Source organism: Rhyacophila brunnea, unplaced genomic scaffold (assembly GCF_057557595.1).
Source record: "Rhyacophila brunnea isolate RB1 unplaced genomic scaffold, BYU_Rbru_1.0 scaffold_4, whole genome shotgun sequence".
In the NCBI taxonomy this organism is placed as follows: domain Eukaryota; kingdom Metazoa; phylum Arthropoda; class Insecta; order Trichoptera; family Rhyacophilidae; genus Rhyacophila; species Rhyacophila brunnea.
This window is the reverse complement of record NW_028233068.1, coordinates 27,423,624-27,447,608: the sequence shown is the minus strand read 5'-3', so window position 1 is coordinate 27,447,608 and position 23,985 is coordinate 27,423,624. Positions and strand designations below refer to the sequence as shown.

Below are 23,985 nucleotides of genomic sequence, written 5' to 3'. Positions count from 1 at the left end.
ATAATTCGATGACAAAAATGTGGCAACCTCGTGTCATAGACTGAGACCATTGCCGACTCAAGTAGAAAGCCGATACATTCACAACAACTGGTCCTACTTTTTCCGCCCCTCCCGTAGTTGTCGATGGATGACCTGTCATTGCCTGTCATTGTTCTATAGAGTGCTCATACTGACTCGTCTGTCGTGTTCACACAGGGAATGGTTTGATTTGGATAGATGAGTTACATGATAAATAATACACTAACACACCTTCTACAAATCTACATAATGCATAGATCAATCCTACATATTTTTTGGAAATGATATTACCACCGGTTTTTGTATGAAGGAATAGTCTGGCTTTGGCAGCTGATAAATAACAGGAATGTATATTATTTATTAATAACACTGATAGTTAATAATATATTTGATGTGAGAATTTTTTATAATTTAATTTGAAACGAGAAAGGACGAATTAATATGTCAAGCAATATCTGATTTTGATAGCTGAAAAGTGGACCACTCGTTGCTTGTGCAAAAGTTATGCTGAGATGGCGGTGCTAAGACTAATATTCTTTCGGAGAGTTATTATTAATCTAGCAACATTACACAATAGCGATAAGTCATAACAAACAAAATTATCATTTAAACTTAACCTAAAATCCAGTAATTTAAATCAAATTAATAACAAAACGATCGACCGATAACGACACTGAAATGTGTAATACATAAAAACAGGCTAATTTAATATAAAAATTGAATTCTAATATGCAATGTTCTATTTTTAAATTACGGATGACATTCTATTGAACTGAATAGTGACAACAGTCTTCGACAATTTAATATTTTTCCCTATCGCGAAAAACTGACGCCTATTTTGTGCAATTTATTTATCAATTCAACATGTTTATGGGGTCTACATTTAATTTTTTGTATAATGTGTTGTATTATACTTTCGAAATAAGTATGCTTTCAATTTATTTTGGACGTCTCATACCACCGCTACTTGTGGATGTGTGCATTGTCATCGGCGGCGCTTTATATTTTACAAGTTTACCCCGTCCCCCTAATAAAAAAGGGACAGATTTGTTTGGTGACAAATGTATAGCCCACCGAGGTGCAAGTTTGGATGCCCCAGAAAATACCTTGGCTGCATTTAAATATGTAAGTACTTATCACTAATAATAATTATTAGGGCACCTAAATATAATAGTTTGTAAAGTTTACTATACTATAGTCACTGTTCTGGCAGAAGACACTAATTCGAAAAAATGTCATATTGAGTTAGTTATACCAAAATGTTCCTTATTTCAAACTTTACTGTCTGGAAACCTTCCTAATAAATAAACAGTCTTTATTTTAAAGTCATCCTTTTTACGATTACTTAATAAACTCACATGATAGACCATTTCAAACATTTTGACAACTTCAAAGTCAAATTACTCAAAACTAGTATTCTCCAGTTAGTGTGTTCTGCCAGAACAGAGACGATAAATGTAAAATAAATAAAATTTGATTGATTGATTGATCATTTGCGGAAATCTCCAGAGCAAAAAGCATGCGGTATAATATGACAAGTCAACTTCCATCTGCCAGAAAACTTTGCAGTATAGAAAGCATATAACTAGTTTATTAAAATTATTGTTATTAATACAGTTTATTTAATAAATTGAACAGTGTGTGGAGCATGGATGTTCTCAAATTGAGTTTGACATCCGCATCACACGAGACGGCAAATGCGTGCTGGCACATGATGACACCATCTCCGGTCTAGTGATCAAGGACACCGAATGGGAACAGTTAGAACAATTGCAGGCTGTTCAGGGACATCCGATGGGGTAAGTCTTAACATACTTTTAAATGAGGCTACGATTACTACAGTGACCTAATCCACTGTTCTTCACATTGATGGAGTATATCCATGAAGAAATAATCTGGACAACAAATCAACCAAGAGTGGTTACACACTGTTAATGCAGTAAATTTTTCAAGCTATATTTTAGTGCAACAATTACCTTAAATGTCTTTATCTTCAAATATGCTGAAATATTCCAAAACCACATAATTATTATAATACCCGGTAAAATTGTTTGTTCAAAAATAGACTGAATTTTAAAATTCTCTCACGTCTGCATATTGATAAAATATGCAGACGCACATATGAGATAGAGGAGATTGAATGAGGCTCAGAATGCATCACTCCTCTCCACGAGCTGCAGACTTTGAATCGTGTAGTTCCGTCACTGCCAATACTAGTGGGTGCCATCATGAATTTAGTATGCAAATATTCATATTTTTTATGCTTTATCAGGTATCACTATTGTGTACAATTATTTTAACAGATTACATCAAAGTGCTCAGGTTTAATTACTTTCGGCTGTATGGATATTATCAGTGGTTCCATCTGACTGACTTTCTAGTAGGTATGCTTAGATACCTTACCTTAAAGTTTAGAAGGGAACTTTATTTACTATCCACATTTTTTTTTACTTAAGCGGCATAAATGAAAATTCTGCCATTCTTGGTGGTATTGACTTGTATGTCTCTGATAATTGGCAATCAAAAGCATCTGTTGTTTGTACTCACAAGGTGCAGAGCTAACCTGCCATTAGTAATGCCAATTAGCTATGTTTAATCAAACCGCTTCGGATATGTATATAGTCCACTTACTTGAGGTTAAGAGTTAAAGTGTACGTTGTTTTTAAGGTAGGGTCTATTAACCTAGTTCACTCCGTGTGTTTCCATGTACTTTTATTTTTATTATTTACCCTGTATTTTTATTTCAACATTGTTAACTTTATGTCATGTCATGAACGCTTTGAATTTATAATTTGTCATGTTCATTGTAATATGTTACTTAAATAAATAAATTTGAATTACCATTTAAATTTTTCGTTATTTATTAATTTTTGCATTTCATTGTAATGTAGTCATCTCTAAAATAGTCTGAATGACATTATTATTTACACAAGTAACAGTTCAGGAATATTTTTAATCTGTGAACAAACATCCTATTTTGCCTTCCGGTCCAAAAAAAATTACATTGTAGGTAGTAAATGTAACAAAAACAATACAGAAATGTGTCATGTCCAGTAAAGTGTCCAGTATACTCAAGTGAAGGTACCTTTTCACGCCTTTGCTTGTAGTTACATAATATACAGATTGTATCCTTATACCCCGTATACACATGCATGGGTTTAATGCTGGCAGTATGTATTCTTGCGACCATAACAAGAAAATGTATGTGTAAACATGTATTATCCTGCAGTTGCAAGATTACATGTATGAATCAAAAAAGTTCAGAAGCTTCTGAATTTTCATGCGAGTTTTTCGATCTGCGCCTACGCAGTACAACGATGGGGCAAACCTGCCGGCAAAAAAATTAACTACACCTCGGAGACTCATTTTGAGGTTAACTGATTTTTACGACCTCTCAAATAGTACCATAAAATGACAACATTACGTCTCGCTTACTCTTGAAGAATGAGATTGGAGAGACACTCAGCACTTTTACGTATAAACAGTTATTGTCACGATAGTTTAAAATACACACTATTGCTGCCAGTAAATCAACGCACATGTGCAGGTGCTATTACTTTCTTATTGTGCTACCCTAATAAGTATTGTGAATATTTATTTTAACATTTTTTAAATAGTAATTCAGTTGTAAAATAATTAGTCATAACTAGGCTTAGGATTCTTAGGTATTTAAATATTTTATACAAAATATCAAAAATATCTATCTGTTTCAGAAAATTTTTAAACATTTAAGCCCTATTTGTTAACACCTATTTTTAAATATTGTTAGATAATTACATATTTTTACATATTCTAAGTTTAAGCACATATTTTCACATAAACACAAAAATAATGGGAAACCGTTCCATAAAAAATGAATTGGCATTCATCACTTCAAATTATGGTCATCTGGTAAACACAATTGAAATGTTTGAATCATCTACAAAGTCACTAGTGGAGCAAATTAATATTTTAAACAATACTGCTGCTAAAATAAGAAATGTTCCTGGACATCTATTTGTACAAAAGACTGCTGTCGGCCCACTACGGCAGCTATCTAGGATAGGAAAGTATCGAGGTATTAGCACTTATTGTAATAATTACACTAAGTTAGCCGTCTAAACACTCAAAACTGACGATTTCGCTCTGAACTTTATCATAGCAAAGAGAGGTGCTGTTAAAACATAGCAGTTATTATAACAATTACAACTAACTTATTGTAATTGTTACAATAAGTGCTAATACTTTGATACTTTCGTACCCCAGATAGTTGTTGTAGCGGCCGAATAGATGCGCTGGACCAATTGGAATAAAAATAAGTACAAAATTAAATAGTGTTTTAAATAAAAATACTAGACCTCCTCAAATGCTACAGAATATTAAAGCTGTTTTGGAAAATCAGATGCCTCAGATGTTGCAATTTTTTCTACTTCAGAAATAGTTTCATTTACATACACAATAATAACATCTGCAGAAGTGGAAAGAAGTTTTTCCATGTGTAAAAATTTGCTAAGATCAAATGGTCAATGATTCACTTTCGAAGATTTGAAGCATTATTTTATTATTTATTGTAATACTTATTTTACTTAATACTTAATATGTAATACTGTAATACTTAATATGTACATATTTTAGGTAGGTACCTATTATTCATATTTTAGCACCTAAAAATCCTAAGCCTAGTCATAACCTACATAATTATGTCACAAACACAATGATGTTTACACATAGTCATTATGCAGGCGATTCATTGGCAAGCCAACAGTACGAGGACAATTAGTCATCCGATTTGTCTATGCTCTGACTGATCAACGGATGATTAATGAACAAGTAAAAAAGTCAAGCATTGATAGATGTGATAATTAAAAATATCGTAATGTCTTCCGATAATTCTGAAACGTTGTGCTATTTACATGGAGACTTGCATAAAATAATATAGGAGTGAAAATAACACATATTTTACGTTTTCTTTAAGAATTTCATTAAAAAAATTATTTTAAAATCTCACTTTTTCTAATGTGTAAATTAACAAATTGATTAATAAAAATGTTTAGAACAATTAGAAGTTTTTTCCGGTCTGTATTAAGTCGTTCAATGCGCAAACCGCACCTGGCGCGTAGCAATTAACATTATAATTAAATGTGGTCATTAAGTGGTCAGCAGTTAACGAGGTAACTCGGAAATTGGATATCACGTAGTGTTGATCGACAAATTCTGGCAACTCTGAGAGTAAAATATCAAACATGTTTGAAATCCAACGAACCTGGTCTTAAGTGGAGATTTAGGGTGCTCCATGCGAAAAAAATGTCCAAAGACTGTAAATCATCTGACTCGCGTGCCAACGGAGCGCGTGCATTATAGTATTAATTGAAATCACTATTTTTTTATATTTACAGTGAAAAGTTTGGTAATAACAATCCATGCTTGTTCGATGATGCCGTCGACTATATGGTTGAAAAGCGAGTCAAAATGATTATTGATGTTAAAGATTTGGATCCCAAAGTGAATTCTACTATTGTTGCCGCTTTTCAACGCCACCCCGACATGTACGACACCAGTATGGTGACCTCATTCAATCCACTCATCGTATACAGGGTACCGTTTTTTATTTCTTTTTTACCACTGTTAATATTTGTATATTTTTCATATCTAATGCAAATTTTGAGCAATACTAAATTGACAATATATATTTTTTCTAGGAAAATCTTAAAATCATAAAATGAACTGAGAATAGCAAATAAACTTGAATTCAACGAGTGTTGGTCTCCTAAGTTCTCCTTCACTCCGTTGATCCAGCAAAGCGGAACCGTGGTCTTCCCATTTGGATGTTCTGGAAGGATTGTTTTCAGAATCTATGTGTTTACCATAATAATACCCGTTGAGACCTGGATATGTTTGAAATTTTGCAAACTCTAGTCTGAAGTGTCACAAAATTAATATTTTTTTTTCAATCATTGTTTGAATGGATTTAATATTTAGGTGTAGCGATTCCAGTCTACCTGAGCCTAAGCAGTTTTTATTGTATATATGACTCCTGAGTGCACTATATATTTATTAGCTCTTCATCGTGTTTTATTCTCCAGGCTCCCACTAGTTGAGTCTATCCTCAGAACTTTCTTTCCAAAGGAATCCAACATTTCAGTCATTCTCACAGAAAATTTCCATACTTTACTAGTTTATGATGTTCCATTGATCATCCTTTCCTTATTATTGAAAATGAATCAAGCTTAACTCTTGGCTTAAATGAAAACTACATTTAGAGTGTATCACCAATTTGTATTCCAGATCCGTAAGTTGGACCCGCAGATTGTGGGGGCATTAAGCTATCGGCCAATGTGTTTCAGCACACCTGTCTTCAGTCCGTCGGAAGTAATGCGCAAAAGGTACCCAATCAACAATTATATCAGCATTAATTTTGTTTATTATCTTTCAGTGGCTAATACAACGACTTGGTCTGTAATCCCAAATTCCAAAATTACTTATTATTTATGTACCCAAAATTCTATGTTTTCCTCAATTCCAAGATTCTGGAATTGAATAAAACATGGATCACGTACCCATTTCTGGGATTGTAATCATTATTATCTAGTAATCGGCTCACTGCCAAGGGCCAAGCCACAAACCGTTGCAAATTGCAGGAGGCTTTCTAATTGGGATCGGGCAAGATGTGTGTTGCGGCAACGCAGTTAATTCAATTTGCAGCGATCTGTGACTCAGCCCTAAGTGAGACAGACTTAATTCTGGAACACAGTGAAAATATTTTATTGTCACATCAATATGGCGGTGTGTCAAAAGGATTTAACGAGCGGTTCTGTAATAGCCATCCAGTAATACTCAATTAACGTAGCTAACAATTGAATAGAAGACACCCAAATCTTTCAGTTTTAGTAGACTTATTACAGGTGTTCTAGTAGAAACAAATTTAAAAATATCAATTAACACATCAAGAGACCATGTGATTTTCTGTCGGTGCTTTTGGTTTTGTTTCTGTGTTGTGCTCTGTACTGTACCGCCATACGAAAAGGAAGTTAGCTTATGGACATGTTTCTACATAATATAATATAAATAATTATCTTGACAATTAATTTAATACACTCACTTAGCCGGCTCGCACATCACAACTCGCCTTGTGCGCCTGACGGCCATAAATCAAAACTTCCGAGACTGCCGGCGAATGTTGCATGATCACAACCTCGCACATCTGCCTAGCGCTGCTAGCTCTAGCTCTGCCAAACGCGGCGACAGTCTGGAGAGAAATGGCCGATTGTGCAGCTGTGCGCATGCGCGGAGTCGATATGGCCGGACATCGACATGCAGGCTTTGGCCAATGCAACTCGACGCATGTCGCAGAGTCGCAGTTGCATCGGCCAATCTGCGAAGTTCCATTTGATAACGTTTGTTTCTTGGTTTACGATGACGTCACATCGACGAATTCGTCGTAAGACGCATGCGGCGAGTTCTGATGTGAGAGCCCACTTATACATATCTTGATTCCACTGCGTTTTTAGGTATCCGGACAGTATATTGAAGCATTGTGGAGCGAGAATTTTGGATAAAATCCACGCGCTCGCCTGGAAAACGGGAGCCATGGCACGCTGGCCAGGCTGTTCAGCGCTTCTCATACACAAGGACATTGTCAATCTGTACGTATCATCAGTCGTCCTTATCAAATTATGTATTGAAATACTAAAGGCGTAAGTCTCTCATTTGTGATCGTGGCTTTAGAGTTTATGTAAAATTTCTACTTGATACTTATGCATATCAATTGTATTGTTATAATTATATACACAATACATCAAATATATTGTGTATACAATTCTGTAGTCTTTACCAACATAAATAAGCTGAATATCCTTAGCCATACTTTTAAATATGTGAAACCCATAAATCACTTTACATATTATTAGATTTAGGTTGATTGTCAAATCCGGATAGACAAATGTTTACTCTTCTTAATATTTACTATGTATAGTCTTTATTTAAGATGCATGAAATAACTTATTACTCGTTAATTAGTCAATTTATTCATAAAAAGAAACTGAAGGTATTTTCCAACATAATTTCAGTTCAGTCGCCGAGCAATGGAAATCGTGCGGGTACTCGGTGGCGGTGTGGACTGTGAATCAACCTCTAGCAAAGCAGTACGCCGTGCGAGTCCTGGGCGTTGCTTACCTGGCCGACACGCTCGTCGGTGAGCCCACCACCTGTGAAATCAACGGGAGACCCATCAAGCAAGAATAGCCTCTTACGTATTATTCGTGTAAATACATGAAACCAAATAATTTTGTACCTAGATTATAATATTAATTTTTATATTATTTGACTTGATTTCAATATTGTTGTCTAATTTATGATGAAAATAATTATTATGCTGTTGTCACCTTATAAGTACCGATATGTAGTCATTACAAATTTAGTTAATTTATTCATGGCACTACAGCCCGGGGTGGATCCTCGCTGTCTCTAATATCATTCTCCACCATCGCCTATAGTTTGCCTTGGATCACCGTTTGGGGACAGTGATAATCTGGAAATCTTTTTCCATTCTATCCAGTCTCCTTGCGCGTCCTCATTCATCTGGCTTTATCAATTGATGACATGGAATCTTTCTATACGTCCTCTAAGTCTTTAATATATTTTCCAATATCCAGCTCATTAAAAACATTGTACGGCTCGTAATTAAAGCGGTGCTACCGTACTCCATTTACACAGATTAGTCTAAGAATCTATCTGAATTAAACATCATTAGTTTCTGACAATCGGTTGGGAACAGGGTCCACGTCGGCCTCGTGAGGATTTTGTAAAGCTGTTGCTTCATTTTTCTGGATATTACCATAAAAGAGTTTTTTTTATGTTCAACAGATATTTGGCAAAAATAATCAATTAACTTTTTAACAATGCCTATACAATATTTGTGAATCAAACATGACAAAATGAACCCTCAATTTGAAGACAAAATAAAACCAGTTGATTGAATATTTCCAGTCAAGATATTTTATAGAGGAAATGTATCGTTTATAAATTTATTGTGTTATATGCCACTGCTTTTTTACGCACTCATTATGTATGTAGTACATTATTTCATACCTTCTATGTGTCATATTATTTAATAAATTAATTTATCTTTGAATGGAGGACAGATTGAAGTATGTTTAATGTGTTATTATAGTATTATTTTGGCACTAAAAAGAAGGTAACTATTTCATTACTTTATAAGAGCCTACTTTATGTTAATGTCAGTAGGTATAAATATAATAGTCATTAAATTAATTAAATATGTTTTGTATCTTCTTCTGCAATGAAAATTATCATCAGCCGTAGCAGTATTTTTTAATGTTACATAATATTATAATACTGACTATAAATGAAACCAAAAATAAGTAATATTTAATAATATCTATTTCACTTTTATACTTATATGGCAGCAATAGATTGGTTCTGGAAAATCTTCTATATAAATGATAAATTTGATAATATTATATAATATATGTTTCACAAACAAAATAATAAACAAGAGGTCAAAACTTGTACATAGTTAAGAAGTTAAAGTATTACAACGTAATAATCGAAAACACAAGTAGGTATATGATTGTGTTTTTAATATACATGGTCATAAATGTATTTTTTCATTAATTTATTGTACAATGAAGTTTGTATGTACCTACCTATCGAATAAATAAAATTGTACCGAAAAAATATATGCATTGTTTTTTATTATTTTATGAAGCACTTTATACAGAGGACAAGCATAGGATTGCAATATCGAACGAAAATACCGATACCGATATTCGTGAAATATATTATAGTATCTACCAATAAATATAGATATAAAAATATCATTTAAATATTAATATTTTATAGCAAAAATATCTAAATAGATAGTACATACATGAAACCTTTAAAAATAGGTAAAGATAAGATATGGTAGAGATGTTTATGTTTGTCCTGTTAAATACATTTTGTTTCCACTTCCAATAAAGAATATATCGGTATGTATTGTCTGATTTTTAAAACCAGTATTTCGACATCGAAAAATACTGGGATACTGTCATTGCAATCCATAGTCAAGCAGACATTAAGTAAATATCCGCTTTAATTGATTGAATCCTGAAGTCATCTTTTCAGACTTATGAGCCGGATTCAACTTAGTTTTAATAATAGCCTGTAGAAGTGTAAAAAAAACCACTTTTATTATTCAATCTTTACAAAACATATTTAAAGTAGGAGTATGACATGGAATAAATATGATTTATAAAAATTAAACTGAATGACAGTTTAGAAGAAAGACTCATTGGTAGAAAAAGAAAACCAACGCAGCTAACATACAACTTGTACTATGATTTTTGTATAAAAAACACCGCTGGAACCTTTGAAACACATTGTCATAGGACATAGATTGGTTATTTTTCTACTAAATGTATTGATATCAACTCAATACATATAATTATATAAAATTGAGACTTTTTTGATAATTTCTTTGAATATACTTTGTTATTCTGAATAAAATTTTCTAATATATATGACAAAAGGTGAAAAAAATATTTTTTAAACATACTTTTACTGATTGAAATAAATGAAGGAATGAAAAAAATTAAAAGCACTCATTATTACGAAATAAAAATATATTATGTTAAATCATTTATAATGTGAATAAATTTATGCTTAGCACCAGACTTGACCAAAAAGGAGTACCAGTATTTGGTTTACGTGGGTGGCGCAATAGTTTTTTTTGTATGAGCGTAATTGCACATATGTATATTTATTATATTCGGTAGGAAACATATCTTTGGTCTAGTCTAGCACTAGGCTAACACTGCAAGAATAAAGACTTAAATCAAATTTCCTACATCACAAAATAACAGTCGATCGATGGTAAACTTGTTTATTCTTCGCGCGCATTAGACTAAAATTTATATATAAATAAATATAATATAATAGTATAAAGTTTATATAGATACATACAGTAAAACCTCGTTAATACGAATTCCATGGGACTGAAAGTCGAAAAAAAAATCGAATTACGAAAGATGAAATGTATGGGGGAAAAATATTAAGATTTTGAAAAAAAAAATTTGGATGATAGATTTGCCTACCAAATTTCCTATAAAATTCTTTCAAATTAAAATCTGCAAATACCATGTGTCATTATTCCATTAATTGAAGTTACCAAGTAATGTATGTAGGTAGGTATTTACCACCATGTGTTGAGCTAGAATTATAAAAAATACAAAATATTTTTTATTTTTCCAATTCGTCGACACAATTATTTGGCACTGTTTCTCTAGTAAAACCATGTGAAAATCCACAATCAACAATTAAATACCTACAGCCGTGAGACATGCGGGTTATTGTTTTTCCTTTGAGTGGAGTGCAGTTGTGCCTCTGATGACACACTGCTGTGTGTTAATGGGTCTAAAAATCTCAGGATTATTTTTATTACCTTCATAAAATAAGTAATTTATGTTTTAAGAAAAGTTTTCAATGATTGGCTCATGAAATAGTGTACTTTATTGAACATTTTTATATGCTAGGACTCTGAAATCATTTTGAATCATGAAATTCGAATTAGAGGTATGGTTTTATATGAAAATAATGTTCAAGGGACTTTTTTTTCGCGAAAATTTCGAATTACGGCGAATTTCGAATTATCAGTGTTCTTAAACACATTCACTGCTGACCAGTTGATTACTAATTAATTGCCACATTTAATTATCATGCTAATAGTATATAATGGCCACGCGTCTTAACGCGACTTAACGAGGTTTTACTTGACCTTTTATATTAATTCAACTTTATTTGTTTGATGTAGTGCCTGATGTGACTGCAAAAACATATTAACAGACGAGGTATTTAGGTCAGACAATAATTGAAATGCATTACAATATGACTAGGTACAAAATTAAAACAAATTACCTAGTCATATCTGTACAAGATTATTACGTTTTTTTGCACGGCCGTAATATATTATGCATAATTTTCTCTATTAATTATATTATTAAATCACTTGAATAAAAAACACTTTAAATTTTTAACGCAGTCATTCACTAGACTAGAAATATGTGGAGGTATCTTAAACTATAAAATAAACTATACCCGAGAAATATCCGGAGAGATAAGGTGATTTAAGTACAAAAACGGATCTTTTGAGGTAAAGCAAAAAAAATGAATATGTATAGGTAAACCTTTAAAATACATGTTTTCGGTTGAATCATGTATATCATACAATACAAAATAAATTATCTACCGTTGCCAGATGAAGACAATTAATAGTGCAACGCCACTTTACAATTTTAGTTTTGATATCGGTAACATGTTTCAAGTACCCATACACAGATGGTTCATGAAATTAATCTCAATATGCTTGTTCTTTTAGCCTTAATGATCCATCCCTATCTCTCCGGAGACCTGAGATATTTTGTCTGTTTAGTTTGTATAAATTAAATCAGCTTTTTTTTTCAGTTTTGTCTAAATGCGGTGATAATAAATACATTTTTGCCGCCAAGTAAACTGTTAAGTCTTTATGATTCTGTAACGTTCAATAAATAACAAATCTGAGTAAACGGGTGTTGCACAACCACTCCGCAAGATTTTACTTCACAATACTTCGTGTTCTCCTAATGTTTCTTACTTGGGCCTGTCTTCCGGGAAAAGAGGTACCGTTACTAAGTCCTCTCCCTCTTTCTTCAAGGAGTGTCTGGGAACAGTGGTAACATTGTATATATCAATATTCATTTCCAAATAAGCAAATGGCGAAGGAAAACAAAAGAATTCCGTTTTTTGCCACTACTGATAAGTATAAGAATAGTAGGTAGCCATTTGCATTACCTTTCGGGTCTAGTATTACATTATTGTAGTGTTAGCATTATTATTGTTATCACCTCTACAATCTTATGTGGATATAGGCCACCTCACAAAGAGGTTTCTTAACAGATTTTTGTTTTACGAGAAATGGATGTTAGTAACTTGCTCAACCTATTAGGTCCATACTCTGAGTCCAAACACACGTTGAAAAACAACACGTGAATTTTTGCCAGACCCGGGACCCACAACATTATAAGTCCGACGCGTGGCCGCTTGGCCATTGTGGCCATCAGTGTAAGCATTATAATAAACTTAAATCTAGAATATGTTATTATTAAACAGGATTGTAAGGTTCACTCAGTGTCATTTTAAAAATGCGATTATAAAATTAAAGTACTTGTCATAAACCTATCATGCACGCAGTCTAGTTGGACATAGCATTAATAAATTGTGTCTATAAAGTTTTTTTAATTTTCCTCGCACTACATTATATCTACAGGAGAAAGTAAAAAATGACATTCGTTAATGGCAGTCTTTAAAATTAATTAAATTACGTTAGAGCCTCAATTATCCAAACCAATTGGGGTTTAAAGTAGGTTATGCCCTCTTTGATGTTCATATTAAGCTCAGGATCATAATTATATCTGATAATCGATACATAATTGTGTTCCGGATAACCGCGGTTTTGCTGTTGTCACAAAATATATTTTCGACAAAAAGTAAATGCTTATGAAAACGAATATTTTATTGTTAATATGTTAGGTAGTATTTTACGCTTATTGCGTCGTCGTAAATTACCCTGCTAAAAAATATGGCATTACCATGACTACTAAGACAAATTAAAATTAATAATATGTAGTTCACAAAAGAGTTATCAAGTAAGTATTGCTATCAATCTTCGTTGCCTGAATCATCAGAAACTTCACCGTCTCCAATAAAAACCTCCTCACACGCCATCGCAGGAAACTTCAAAGTCATGCCCTCGCTTTTTTGATTCTGTGGTATTTGTAACAGAGATGCGATCGCCATGCCCGTCCCAAAACTGTATTCTGTCGGTTTCATACCTTCATCATCGACCTCTTTATCTCTTTTGTCATTTTTTACATCAGAGGATTCACTCTCCGAGTTGTCGTTTGATTCAATCACCGCATCAATTAATTTTTTATTGATGACGTCGTCAAATTTTTCGAATGCAATATTTCTATTAAAAGTTTCATGTGGCTGCTCATCGGAGGTAGAACTCGAATTGTTTCCTAAATTTCCATTTGACTCTGGTGACTTAAAATTCTCAGGATTATATATACTCGATTCTGCATCCAAAAACTCATCATTAATATTGTTTATTTTTATTGGATTTGATCCATTAGTCTTCAATTCATTTTTGAAGTCAGACATTTTTGGATCATCTTTAAACACTTGACCATGCACGTTTTTGGATTGTTCATTAGTAATAGAAATGTCACATTTTCCATTCAAGAATCCACATGTAGTCTCAATATTAGGAGGAATAAAATTGAGCAAATCATTTTCATCTAAACTCGTATTGTGCTGCAGCTTTGCTTTTCCCCTACTACGAGGTCCGTTTCCTTTCCTTACGGCAGCTAATTTTTTTTTCCGGGGGGATTCAACATTGGGAAGATTTTCAGATCGATACTTGGAAGGCTTATGTTGTCTCCTGGCAGTTCTATATTTCCTAACATCATGCAATAACTCGTTTCTTTCGATCTGACTATATTTGCAACTACAGGAAGGATCTGAGAGTAAATTACAATTATCACAGTTTTTTCCTTTGGTTTCATTATCCATGCCAAGTTTTGTTATATATCCAGAATTTTTTAGATTCAACATTTCAAGTTTGTCATTTGCATTGTCAGAATAACTAATAATATTTTGTGGCGGATCTAATGTATTAACTATCTCTCCATTTTTTTTCAAATCGTTATCAAATTCTTCTACTCGATCGCTTACATCTAAATTAACACATTCTCTTGAACTTGCGTTATTCAATGGGTCAATATCATTAATTTTATCACAAGTTTCGTCAATATTCTTAACTAAATTAGAATTTTTTTCAATAAATTCTTTTCCCATTTGCCTCGGAAATTCTGGAACGTTCCCCAAGAATTCCGGCATCGTGTTAACAAGTGCTTTTCGTTCACGTTCACGCATGACTTCTTCTCTCTCCACCAGCTTAACTCTTAATTCTCCTAAAACAGCTTTGGTGGCTGCAATTTCTTTGAATCCCGGAGCGGACAGATAATCTTCTGCTCTGTTCGATTGCAAGTCATCAGTATTCTCTTGGTTTTTCACAAAGTAAAATACTTGGTCTTCAATCGGCAGCAGAGTGTCCTCCGATACATTTCTAATATTGACGGTATCATCTTCTTCTTCGACAGCAGGTAGTGGCAACTTTTGCAATGCCATTTCTAACAATTTGACTTCTGCGTTTTTAATCTTCTTTATTTTAATTTCCATAGTCTCTATAGTGGTGACACATTTGAAAACCTCAATTTTCAATTTACTTAGATCGTCCTCCAGCATGGATGGTGAAAATTTTGACTTGGTATTCCAGCAGGCATCCAAAAATCCATCCAACTCTAAACACTTTTGCAAAGCGTTCTTTAACTCTGAACTCAATGTTATTGCGCTATTATGTATTTCTGAATACTGCCAAGATTCCTTTGAATTATTATTTTCATTCAAGTTTATGAACGGTTTTCTAGTGACATCTTCCATATTCAATTTCTGATATTTTTTGTGCTGAGCATGAGCAGATTTCAAAGTGTATACGTGCGTTTGATATATCTCAATGAGTTGCGGCAGTATCGAAGAGTGTAATATGTACAATTTTGTATTCTTATCTTGATTCTTACGAGGTGTTCGTATAGCAATAGGCATATGTATGGATGCCAATATTCTCAAGTATGTCGATTGAACCAGCAGATATTGATTGTGAATCATCTGTAAGCAAAAAAATATTACTGTTTGACATGTTTAATACTCTAATACACTAATAATCAAGCTAGTGAGTGATACAGGATAGGGAATTGGAAAATTCTAGAACCGCAACATTGTAATTTCAAAAATGAACTTCAGTTGAAAGAATTTGATAACAACCTATAATTAGTTCTAAGAGGGCATATATTATGTAAATTTTGTTTTTGGACAATGTTATGTACCTAACTATAGATCAAAACAATGTTTACGTGAAATCAAGTTTAATGTTTTGTTAGTCTACGTCGTACGCCCACTACACTGACACATCACTGTGTTTGTTTCCCCTCTTTACACCCGCAGGGTATACTCAAGGTAAAAAAAGCAGTGATGTGTCAGCGTAGTGGGCTCTAGCTCTTAATATTGTCTTTTCATAAATATTTATAATAAATAATACATGCAAACAGTGCAATGCTGCTTTGAAATTCAAAACAATCTTTATGAATTGTATATAATTTTGAAATATTAGAAAAAATCTTATTTGAAAAAGAACAGAACAAAAGTTGCATTTATCAGATATCTAAATACAATTGCACTAAGAAAGGACCCATTTACCTGACCAAATGGCTAATAATCATTCCTGTTAATCTCTCAATATAACATCAAAAATCTGTTAATATAACATCCACTCTGTGGAGGTTAATATATTGCATTTAGGAGTGAAGACAGTAATTATTAACTTTATTATTATTAAATATAAATAAATAGTTTGGTCCAACTGAAGAAATTTACATTGTCACTAATAAATATCTCTAATATACAAACTGTAAGATTTCCTTCATGGGATTGCGTTGAGAATTCAGCAAAGTCTTCCCATTGCTGAGCGGGAACTCTCCAGTCGAGGCACTCGGTCCTCAGGAACACAATATGCGATTGTAAAATATAGCAAAGCTCTTTCTGTTGGGCCATCACCAAACGACCCATGGTTTCAGACGGCGGACTGCGCCTGCAAAACAAATAAATAATTTCAATATATTAAAATTATAAACCTTAGTAACAGAAATTACAAGTTTCTTCTACTTACGAGTTTCTTCCCATAGCATTATTATCTCTAGCTCTAGCAATTCCTCGCCTAACAAGGGCTGTGTACTCCGTCATCAGTTCAACGAGTTCAGGTAACTGTTGTGGCGGAGATCTGCGCATAAGAAGTGGGGTAGACACCGATGCACATGTCCAGCATGCCACACGCATCAGATTACCACGGTTGAAACTGAAAGAAATATTAGTGTAAAAGCAAATTATTACTTTCAACTCAGCTCAGGAAAAAATAATTACATAATATAATCCTTGAGGTAACCACCACATTAAAGAAAAACATATCACTACTTCTTATTTTTTTATTTTTCTTATTATTTACGCTGTCCTTTATCAAAGGTTGGAAACCAAATTGCCATATACCTCCCTATCTTGAATCAGTCGTATCAGATCACCCAACACCTTGGACATTGAATCACTTACTTTTCGCTGACCCTTGGATCAAAGTAATTCTACAAAGTTATTTCTAACTAATAAAAAGTTATTATTTGAATCAGCATTTACTGGTAGAATTCCATTTTACAAATCATAATATAAATCATATTAAATTCTCCTGTTTTTTTTTTAAATTGATAGGTATTTCAGTTGTAACAACCATTATCAAGAACATTATAATTAATAAAACTTATATTGTCATTTGTAATTAAAAGTTCATTTACAACAATAAATAAATTTATTCATATTTACTAGCTGAGCCAGCTGGCTCTCGCCAGTCTGTCTCGCTAGGTCTTGCAGACAGCTTTTCGTTATAATGACATGGTGTTGGATTTTAATATAATTGTAAAGTATGTATAGACGGCGCCATAGTTTTCTCTTCGGGATGGATTTTCATTCACGTTAGACAGTTTGACATTTCGCTGATTTGTCAGTTTTACGATTTGCATGTCGTTACTGCCATACAAATTTGGAGTCGTATGCGTAGTCTATTCTGGAGTCTGGCCTTCACAATATCGTCTGACACCACTTCAGGCTGCTAGGCCTAGCAGAATCGCCGATTGCTACCAATGACATTTTAATTTTAATACAATGTATGTGTAGGTATGTGCATTTAAATATGATAAATAATTATACATCTCATTCGTTCGAATATACAGCAATAATATGTGATTATCTTAAAAAGCGATCCATTATATCAAAATATTAATCTCTTTCCGGTCCCATTTACATATTAAAAAAAGGTTAGCAGCATAAAAAACAAATTTAAACATTGTTTTATTTCATTGTCTATAAAAAATAAATGCCTGCAGCCATAGAATAATATTTACAAAATCAAATTTTGAATTCAAAATTAACCTTAACCAATATAGTTTTCCAGTGCGGGACATTCATATTGAGACAAATTTTAATAAATAATAAAACAATACATATTATATCTGAGAGGAATAGACCAATTCTGATAAAAACAGGAATTTATAAAACCTAAAAATGTGGAATCAGCTTAAAGAGGCCTTCATCCAGCAGTGGATTGATACAGGTTGATGACAATATAAATGGGTAGGTATATAAAATCACAAATTTAAAAAAATATAGCAGTTTATATGACTAAGAAGAGTAGAATTAGGTTGGGATAACCTTCATCCAGCAGTGGATTGATCTTGGTTGATGATGATAATGACAATATTATGAATGGGTGAATATAATATCAGCAATTTTGATAAATATAGCAATTCATATGACCGTATGACTGACAGAAATACAAACAAATTAGAAAGGCCTTCATCCATCAGTGCATTGATTCAGGCTCATGATATAATATAAATAGATATAATATAATATCACCAATTTTGATAAATACAGTAATTCAAATGACATAAAGGAGTAGAATCAAGCTAGGGAGGCCTTTATCCAGCAGTGGATTGGTTCAGGTCGATGATGATAAGGACGATAGAAATAGGTATAATATCACAAATTCGTTAAACCTATAGTAGTAGAATCAGGTAGCGGAACCCTTCATCCATCAGTGGATTAATTCAGGCTCATGATATAATATAAATAGATATAATATAATATGACCAATTTTGATAAATACAGCAATTCATATGACAGAAAGGAGTATAATCAGGCTATGGGAGGCCTTTATCCAGCAGTAGATTGGTTCTGGTCGATGATGATAAGGATGATAGAAATAAGTATAATATCACAAATTCGTTAAAACAAACCCTTCATCCAGCAGTGGATTGATGATGATGATGAAATTCAAGACTATCAAGAATACAATCAACGTAGAGAGGCCGTCATCCAGCAGTGGATTTATTAAGGCTCGTGATAATAATGGCATTATAAATATAGATAGATAGATAGTATAATATCACTAATTTTGATAAATATAATAATTTATGTGTAAGTAAGGAGTAGAATAAGGCTGAGGAGGCTTTCATCCAGCAGTGGATAGGTCCAGATTGATGATGATAAGGATGGTAAAAATAGGTAGATATTATACAATATCACAAATTTTGTCAACTATAACAATTCGTATTAATTTATTTCATTGTTTGCAATGGCAACTTAATATGACTATTCTAATCTATGGAAATTAGTAGCCTAGGTAATTATTCAATAAAAAATAGTGCGTAAACAGCCACAAAGAAGTGTTTAAAAAAATATCAAATTTGTTATTAATTAATAGAAAACTTATCTTGATTGATATTGATTATTTAACATGCTAATAGAAATGTCACATTTTTTCGATTAATTCTGCAAATTCTAAATTTGAATTCTGATACGTCAAATGAACTTGTTTTGCGAAAGAAAACAAATGATAATCATGAGTCTATAAGTTTGACAGATAAAAAGCAGTGACATGGTTTTAGATTATATTTTCGTAGTAATTAGTGAGGAAAGATGTATTTATTTCTTGTTAAAACTCAATAGTGCACTTAGCTAGTAGCTAGTAGCTACTTACAGATTTGAATAGATTTGTGGAATATTAATTCTGATTTCTGAAAGCTCGATTAAACAGAAAGTATTAAGCGACATTATAATCAATTTGCGGTAGATAGACAGTAAAGTAGCGAAAATGTATGGTGACGGATGTAAAACGCGATTTAAAAATGATTTTATCTGTGATTGTGTCGAGTTTTATCAGATTGTGCCCGATTCAAATGGAAGTAGATTCGAGACTCCAAAAATTGAAGTGAATTCCTTTAATAATCAACAAAGTGGTATTTAAATAAAAAAGTTGACGTATTTTCCAAAATCTCTTAGGATAATAATATATGGGAGATTATGGTACGTTTACATTTGACACTTATATTGTCATATTTATGTATGACACCATATTCACTAAGTGTAAACAGTAATTATATTTGTACCAGCCACTGATTTCGCGTGTGTCGACACTCACCTGTCACTTATTCAATCTACTTATATACGCAAATGTAAACACCGCGTTACATAGTAGTGCGTGTGTTGACAGTGCCTACAGATATAAATATGATTGTGCAATTGATAAATGAGACTGAGTTAAAATGAATAAATAAACAGTAGTTACAAAATCTCCTCATAGTGAGGAACCATAATATGCTGTCTGGTTAAAAAATTAGGTCACAAAATAAAATTGATCGCAGTAATAATAAAAAAACTTACAAAGGAATTTTAAGAGGAACGCTCGCGATACATACACCCATCGCAACAGCAGCGAGTAACTTTTCTCCTGAAGTGAAGTTAGGAGTGAGCGACTGCAGGAAGAAACCCTTTATTCCATAAATGTGAGCCGGTGCGACGGCATCTTCAATTTGCAAAGCGTCTTCCAATAATAGAGAATCCTCTTTGAATAACAATCCAGTTTCCAAAACCATAACAACATAGTCTCGACAGCGTTTCAACTAAAACATGATTTATTTATAAATTAAAACATGTTGGCATTAAAACCAAGTATTTAGACATTTTTTGATTCTGGAGTGACTACTTAAGCTACCAATGAGAAAATTCTTGGCTAAAACCAAATACCTTGGAATACACCAAGAGGGAATCATAAGAACTTTTTGTATTACAACATTTGATGGTGATTTCAGAACAATTTTATATTAGTAGAATACATACATAACTAAATAATTTATTATCTTCATTGGCAGCACTGTTGTTTGTAAATGTAAATGCAGCCTATTTCGACCGTATCCTTTGATAGTTTTATTCTCATAGTATTATTTGTGATTGCACATCTAAATTTTTCTAATTTAATCATTAGTCTTAATAACCATTTCTTCAGGTTCATATATTTTTCATATACTTATTAACATAAAATCACTGTATAATAATCACTCTAAGTATAAGTATATATATATACTTATACTTAGAGTGTATACTAAACTATAAGTAATCACTCGCATCATCTGTAAGTATATAAGAATGTTTGTCTTAAACATCTCTACTATAAATTGTTAATAATTGTATAATTAAATACAGACTTATATAAGATGTAAAATGAGAAATATCATGGGTAGTTATCTAATATATAAAATAAACAAAATAGTTTACCATGTCGGGTTGCCATTTTTGTTTCAGCCAACCCCTTGATGTCCATTTTCGGTTGTATTGAAGATGTAAGTCCTCCGAAGAGCATAGATTGCTTAACTGCATTCTTATATGGATCCAAACATTAGATTAGATTAAAACATAGAAATCAGAATACTGATCGTCGTGTGAATGTAAAAACTAAAATTGAAAAACTTATTAAACAATAAAATTTAACATGGTTACCTAATATAACTATTTCTCAGCAATCAAACTTAGAAAGATAATAGTTATATTGCAAATTGAATACTCCAATTAGCTAATTTATTGCACGCTGATTGCTTCGTCAATACACAAACAACGTATCGGTTTGTCAAAAATATTATTTACAAGAATACATAGGTAGAACTACTTCTACACGAATCTAATTAAATTACAAAATTATGATTTACTACGACTGTTCATAAAAAAAGTTCAGTGAGATTTAGTGCAATGGTCTTCTTTCAAGGAATGTCATTTCTTCTTCGGTGAACACTTTTTCTTCAATTTGGGTTAATAAATAAAGTACAAACCTTTGTTTGTTTCAAAGTCAAGTTTAGTGCAAATGTCAGGATGTCAGACAAACATTTACAGCTGTCACAAAGTATATTAGTCTATGGTTATCACCAAAAACAAAACCATAGAGTAGACTAATATGCTACAGCTGTAGTATGTCATCCAAAGCCGCCAGTTATGAATAATTTATGATAAAGGTTCTGTATTTATTTTTAGAGCACAATTCCAAAAAAGTATTTTTCATCCATTCCTAAATTTATTTTTGATGTTTTTCGAAAGCACAAAATAATTCTGTACCTCAGAGGCAGACGGATGCAACTCCATTTTTGGGGAAAATGATTTTTTTTAAGAATCGTCATGCTAAAGGCTTTATTTATTAGAGGCAGAGAGTTGGAAGTCCTAGTTGCTATAATAAAAAAGATAGGCATAATATTATAAAGATGCAAATGCCATACCTACCTTGGAAGCAGAAAGATGCAAATCCAATAATCCACTAAGATAAAATTCTCTCAAACCGTCTGCAATATGTACTAGACGAGAACCAGCCAGGAGAACAAGCTTTAGAGGAGGATACAGCACTATGGACCATATCCAAGTCATCAAAGAAATCAGAGCGGTAACAGGAATACAAGCTGCCGCTATTTTATAGACTATAAGAAAGCGTTCGATTTCATAAAGAAATTTTCAATACTCGATGCACTGAGAAATCAAGGAATCCCCAGGCGCTATATAAATATTTTCAATAATATATACAGTGGCGCAAACAACATCTCCATAAACCATCGCGCATTTCATATCAGCAAAGGAGTCCGACAAGGTGATACAATCTCACCTAAACTATTTACAGCTACCATTTAAGACTTATTCAGGCAACTTGACTGGAATGACAAGGGTCCCCATAAATGAAGAATACGTGAGTCATCTGCGCTTTGCCGATGACAATACATAGTAGTTTGCTCAGACTGCTAGAAGACTCAGAATACCTACCTCCAAAGCAGAATGCAGGAACTCGCTGAAGTAAGAAACAAAGTAGGCTTGAAAATAAATGTATCAAAGAAGAAAGTCATGTTCAACTGCTTTGCAGGCCAAAAAGAGATCCTCATCAATGGCATTCAGCTCGAACAGGTGAAAAACTACATCTATCTGGCACAACAAGTGTCTATAGATGGATGTATATTTGATGAAATTGTTCGCAGAGTAAAGCTAGGCTGGAGTGCTTTTGGCCGCCTGAATAATTTCTTCAAAAATGACCTCCCACTGTGCCTAAAGCGCAAAGTGTTCAACCCATGTGTGCTTCCCGTAATCACATGCGTGTGAAACATTGACTCTAAGTAAAAGAGAGATCCAGAAACTTAGAGAAGCACAAGTGGTTGGAGAGGTGCATGCTGGGCATAACGCAAAAGGAAAAAAGAGGAATGAGTGAATAAGGAAGCAGACAAGGGTTTGCGATGTAATAGAGTTCGTTAAAAGTCTCAAATAGAGATGGGCTGGATACATAGCTCGAAGAAGAGACAATCGTTGGACAAATTTAGTCATCCAGTGGTATCCAAGAGGTACAAAACGTCCGCAAGGTAGACCTAGAGGCCGTTGGATCGATGAAATGATAAAGTTCTGCGGAAGAGAACGAGAGGAACGAGAGAAGTGGAATCAGCTCTTGGAGATTAGCGAGGCCTTCATCCAGCAATGAATAGATTCAGGCTGATGATGATGATGATGACATAGTAAAATTTAAAAAAAAATGTTGTTATATTTATACCTATAATTTTTTTTAACTTATAAATTGTTTTATTTTGGCTAGGTAAATAAGATACAAATCCACATTAACAAAATATCTTTAGAGGCAGAAGGATGTAAATCCACAATACATTTTTTATTTTATTTTTTTAGATATAAAATTGTATTATATTTATTCCTTTCTTACATATTCGAGAAGTACTTTAATTGAATTAGAATACAAAAAATAATGATCATTTTATGTATATTTTCTTGGAAGTTATTTCTATTATTGGAGTATTCGTTTAAAATAAAAATTGTTTTTGGCTCTCCTGAACAATTGGGTATTTGGCACTTGCTTCCGTCTGCCTCTGAGGTACAGACATTATCACATATTATAATATCTACATCATAGGTATCTGGAGAATGGCCAAAAAT

General features: G+C 32.9%; 2 protein-coding genes across 2 annotated transcripts; one reads left to right on the top strand and one right to left on the bottom strand.

The window, feature by feature from the left end:
• Positions 1-566: 566 nt before the first annotated feature.
• On the top strand, positions 567-9,369 carry LOC147067188 (glycerophosphodiester phosphodiesterase 1). Its single transcript, XM_085954116.1, has 6 exons — positions 567-1,143; positions 1,657-1,817; positions 5,394-5,592; positions 6,283-6,380; positions 7,506-7,640; positions 8,064-9,369. The coding sequence occupies exons 1-6, from the start codon at positions 883-885 to the stop codon at positions 8,236-8,238; spliced, it is 1,029 nt and encodes a 342-aa protein (XP_085810242.1). The 5' UTR covers positions 567-882; the 3' UTR covers positions 8,239-9,369.
• A 3,090-nt stretch (positions 9,370-12,459) lies between these two features.
• On the bottom strand, positions 12,460-21,919 carry LOC147067187 (uncharacterized). The gene is made up of 6 exons (XM_085954115.1): positions 21,852-21,919; positions 21,304-21,406; positions 20,413-20,651; positions 16,817-17,002; positions 16,558-16,738; positions 12,460-15,759 (listed from the first exon to the last, which is right to left on the bottom strand). The coding sequence occupies exons 2-6, from the start codon at positions 21,403-21,405 to the stop codon at positions 13,690-13,692; spliced, it is 2,778 nt and encodes a 925-aa protein (XP_085810241.1). The 5' UTR covers position 21,406; positions 21,852-21,919; the 3' UTR covers positions 12,460-13,689.
• Positions 21,920-23,985: the final 2,066 nt, after the last annotated feature.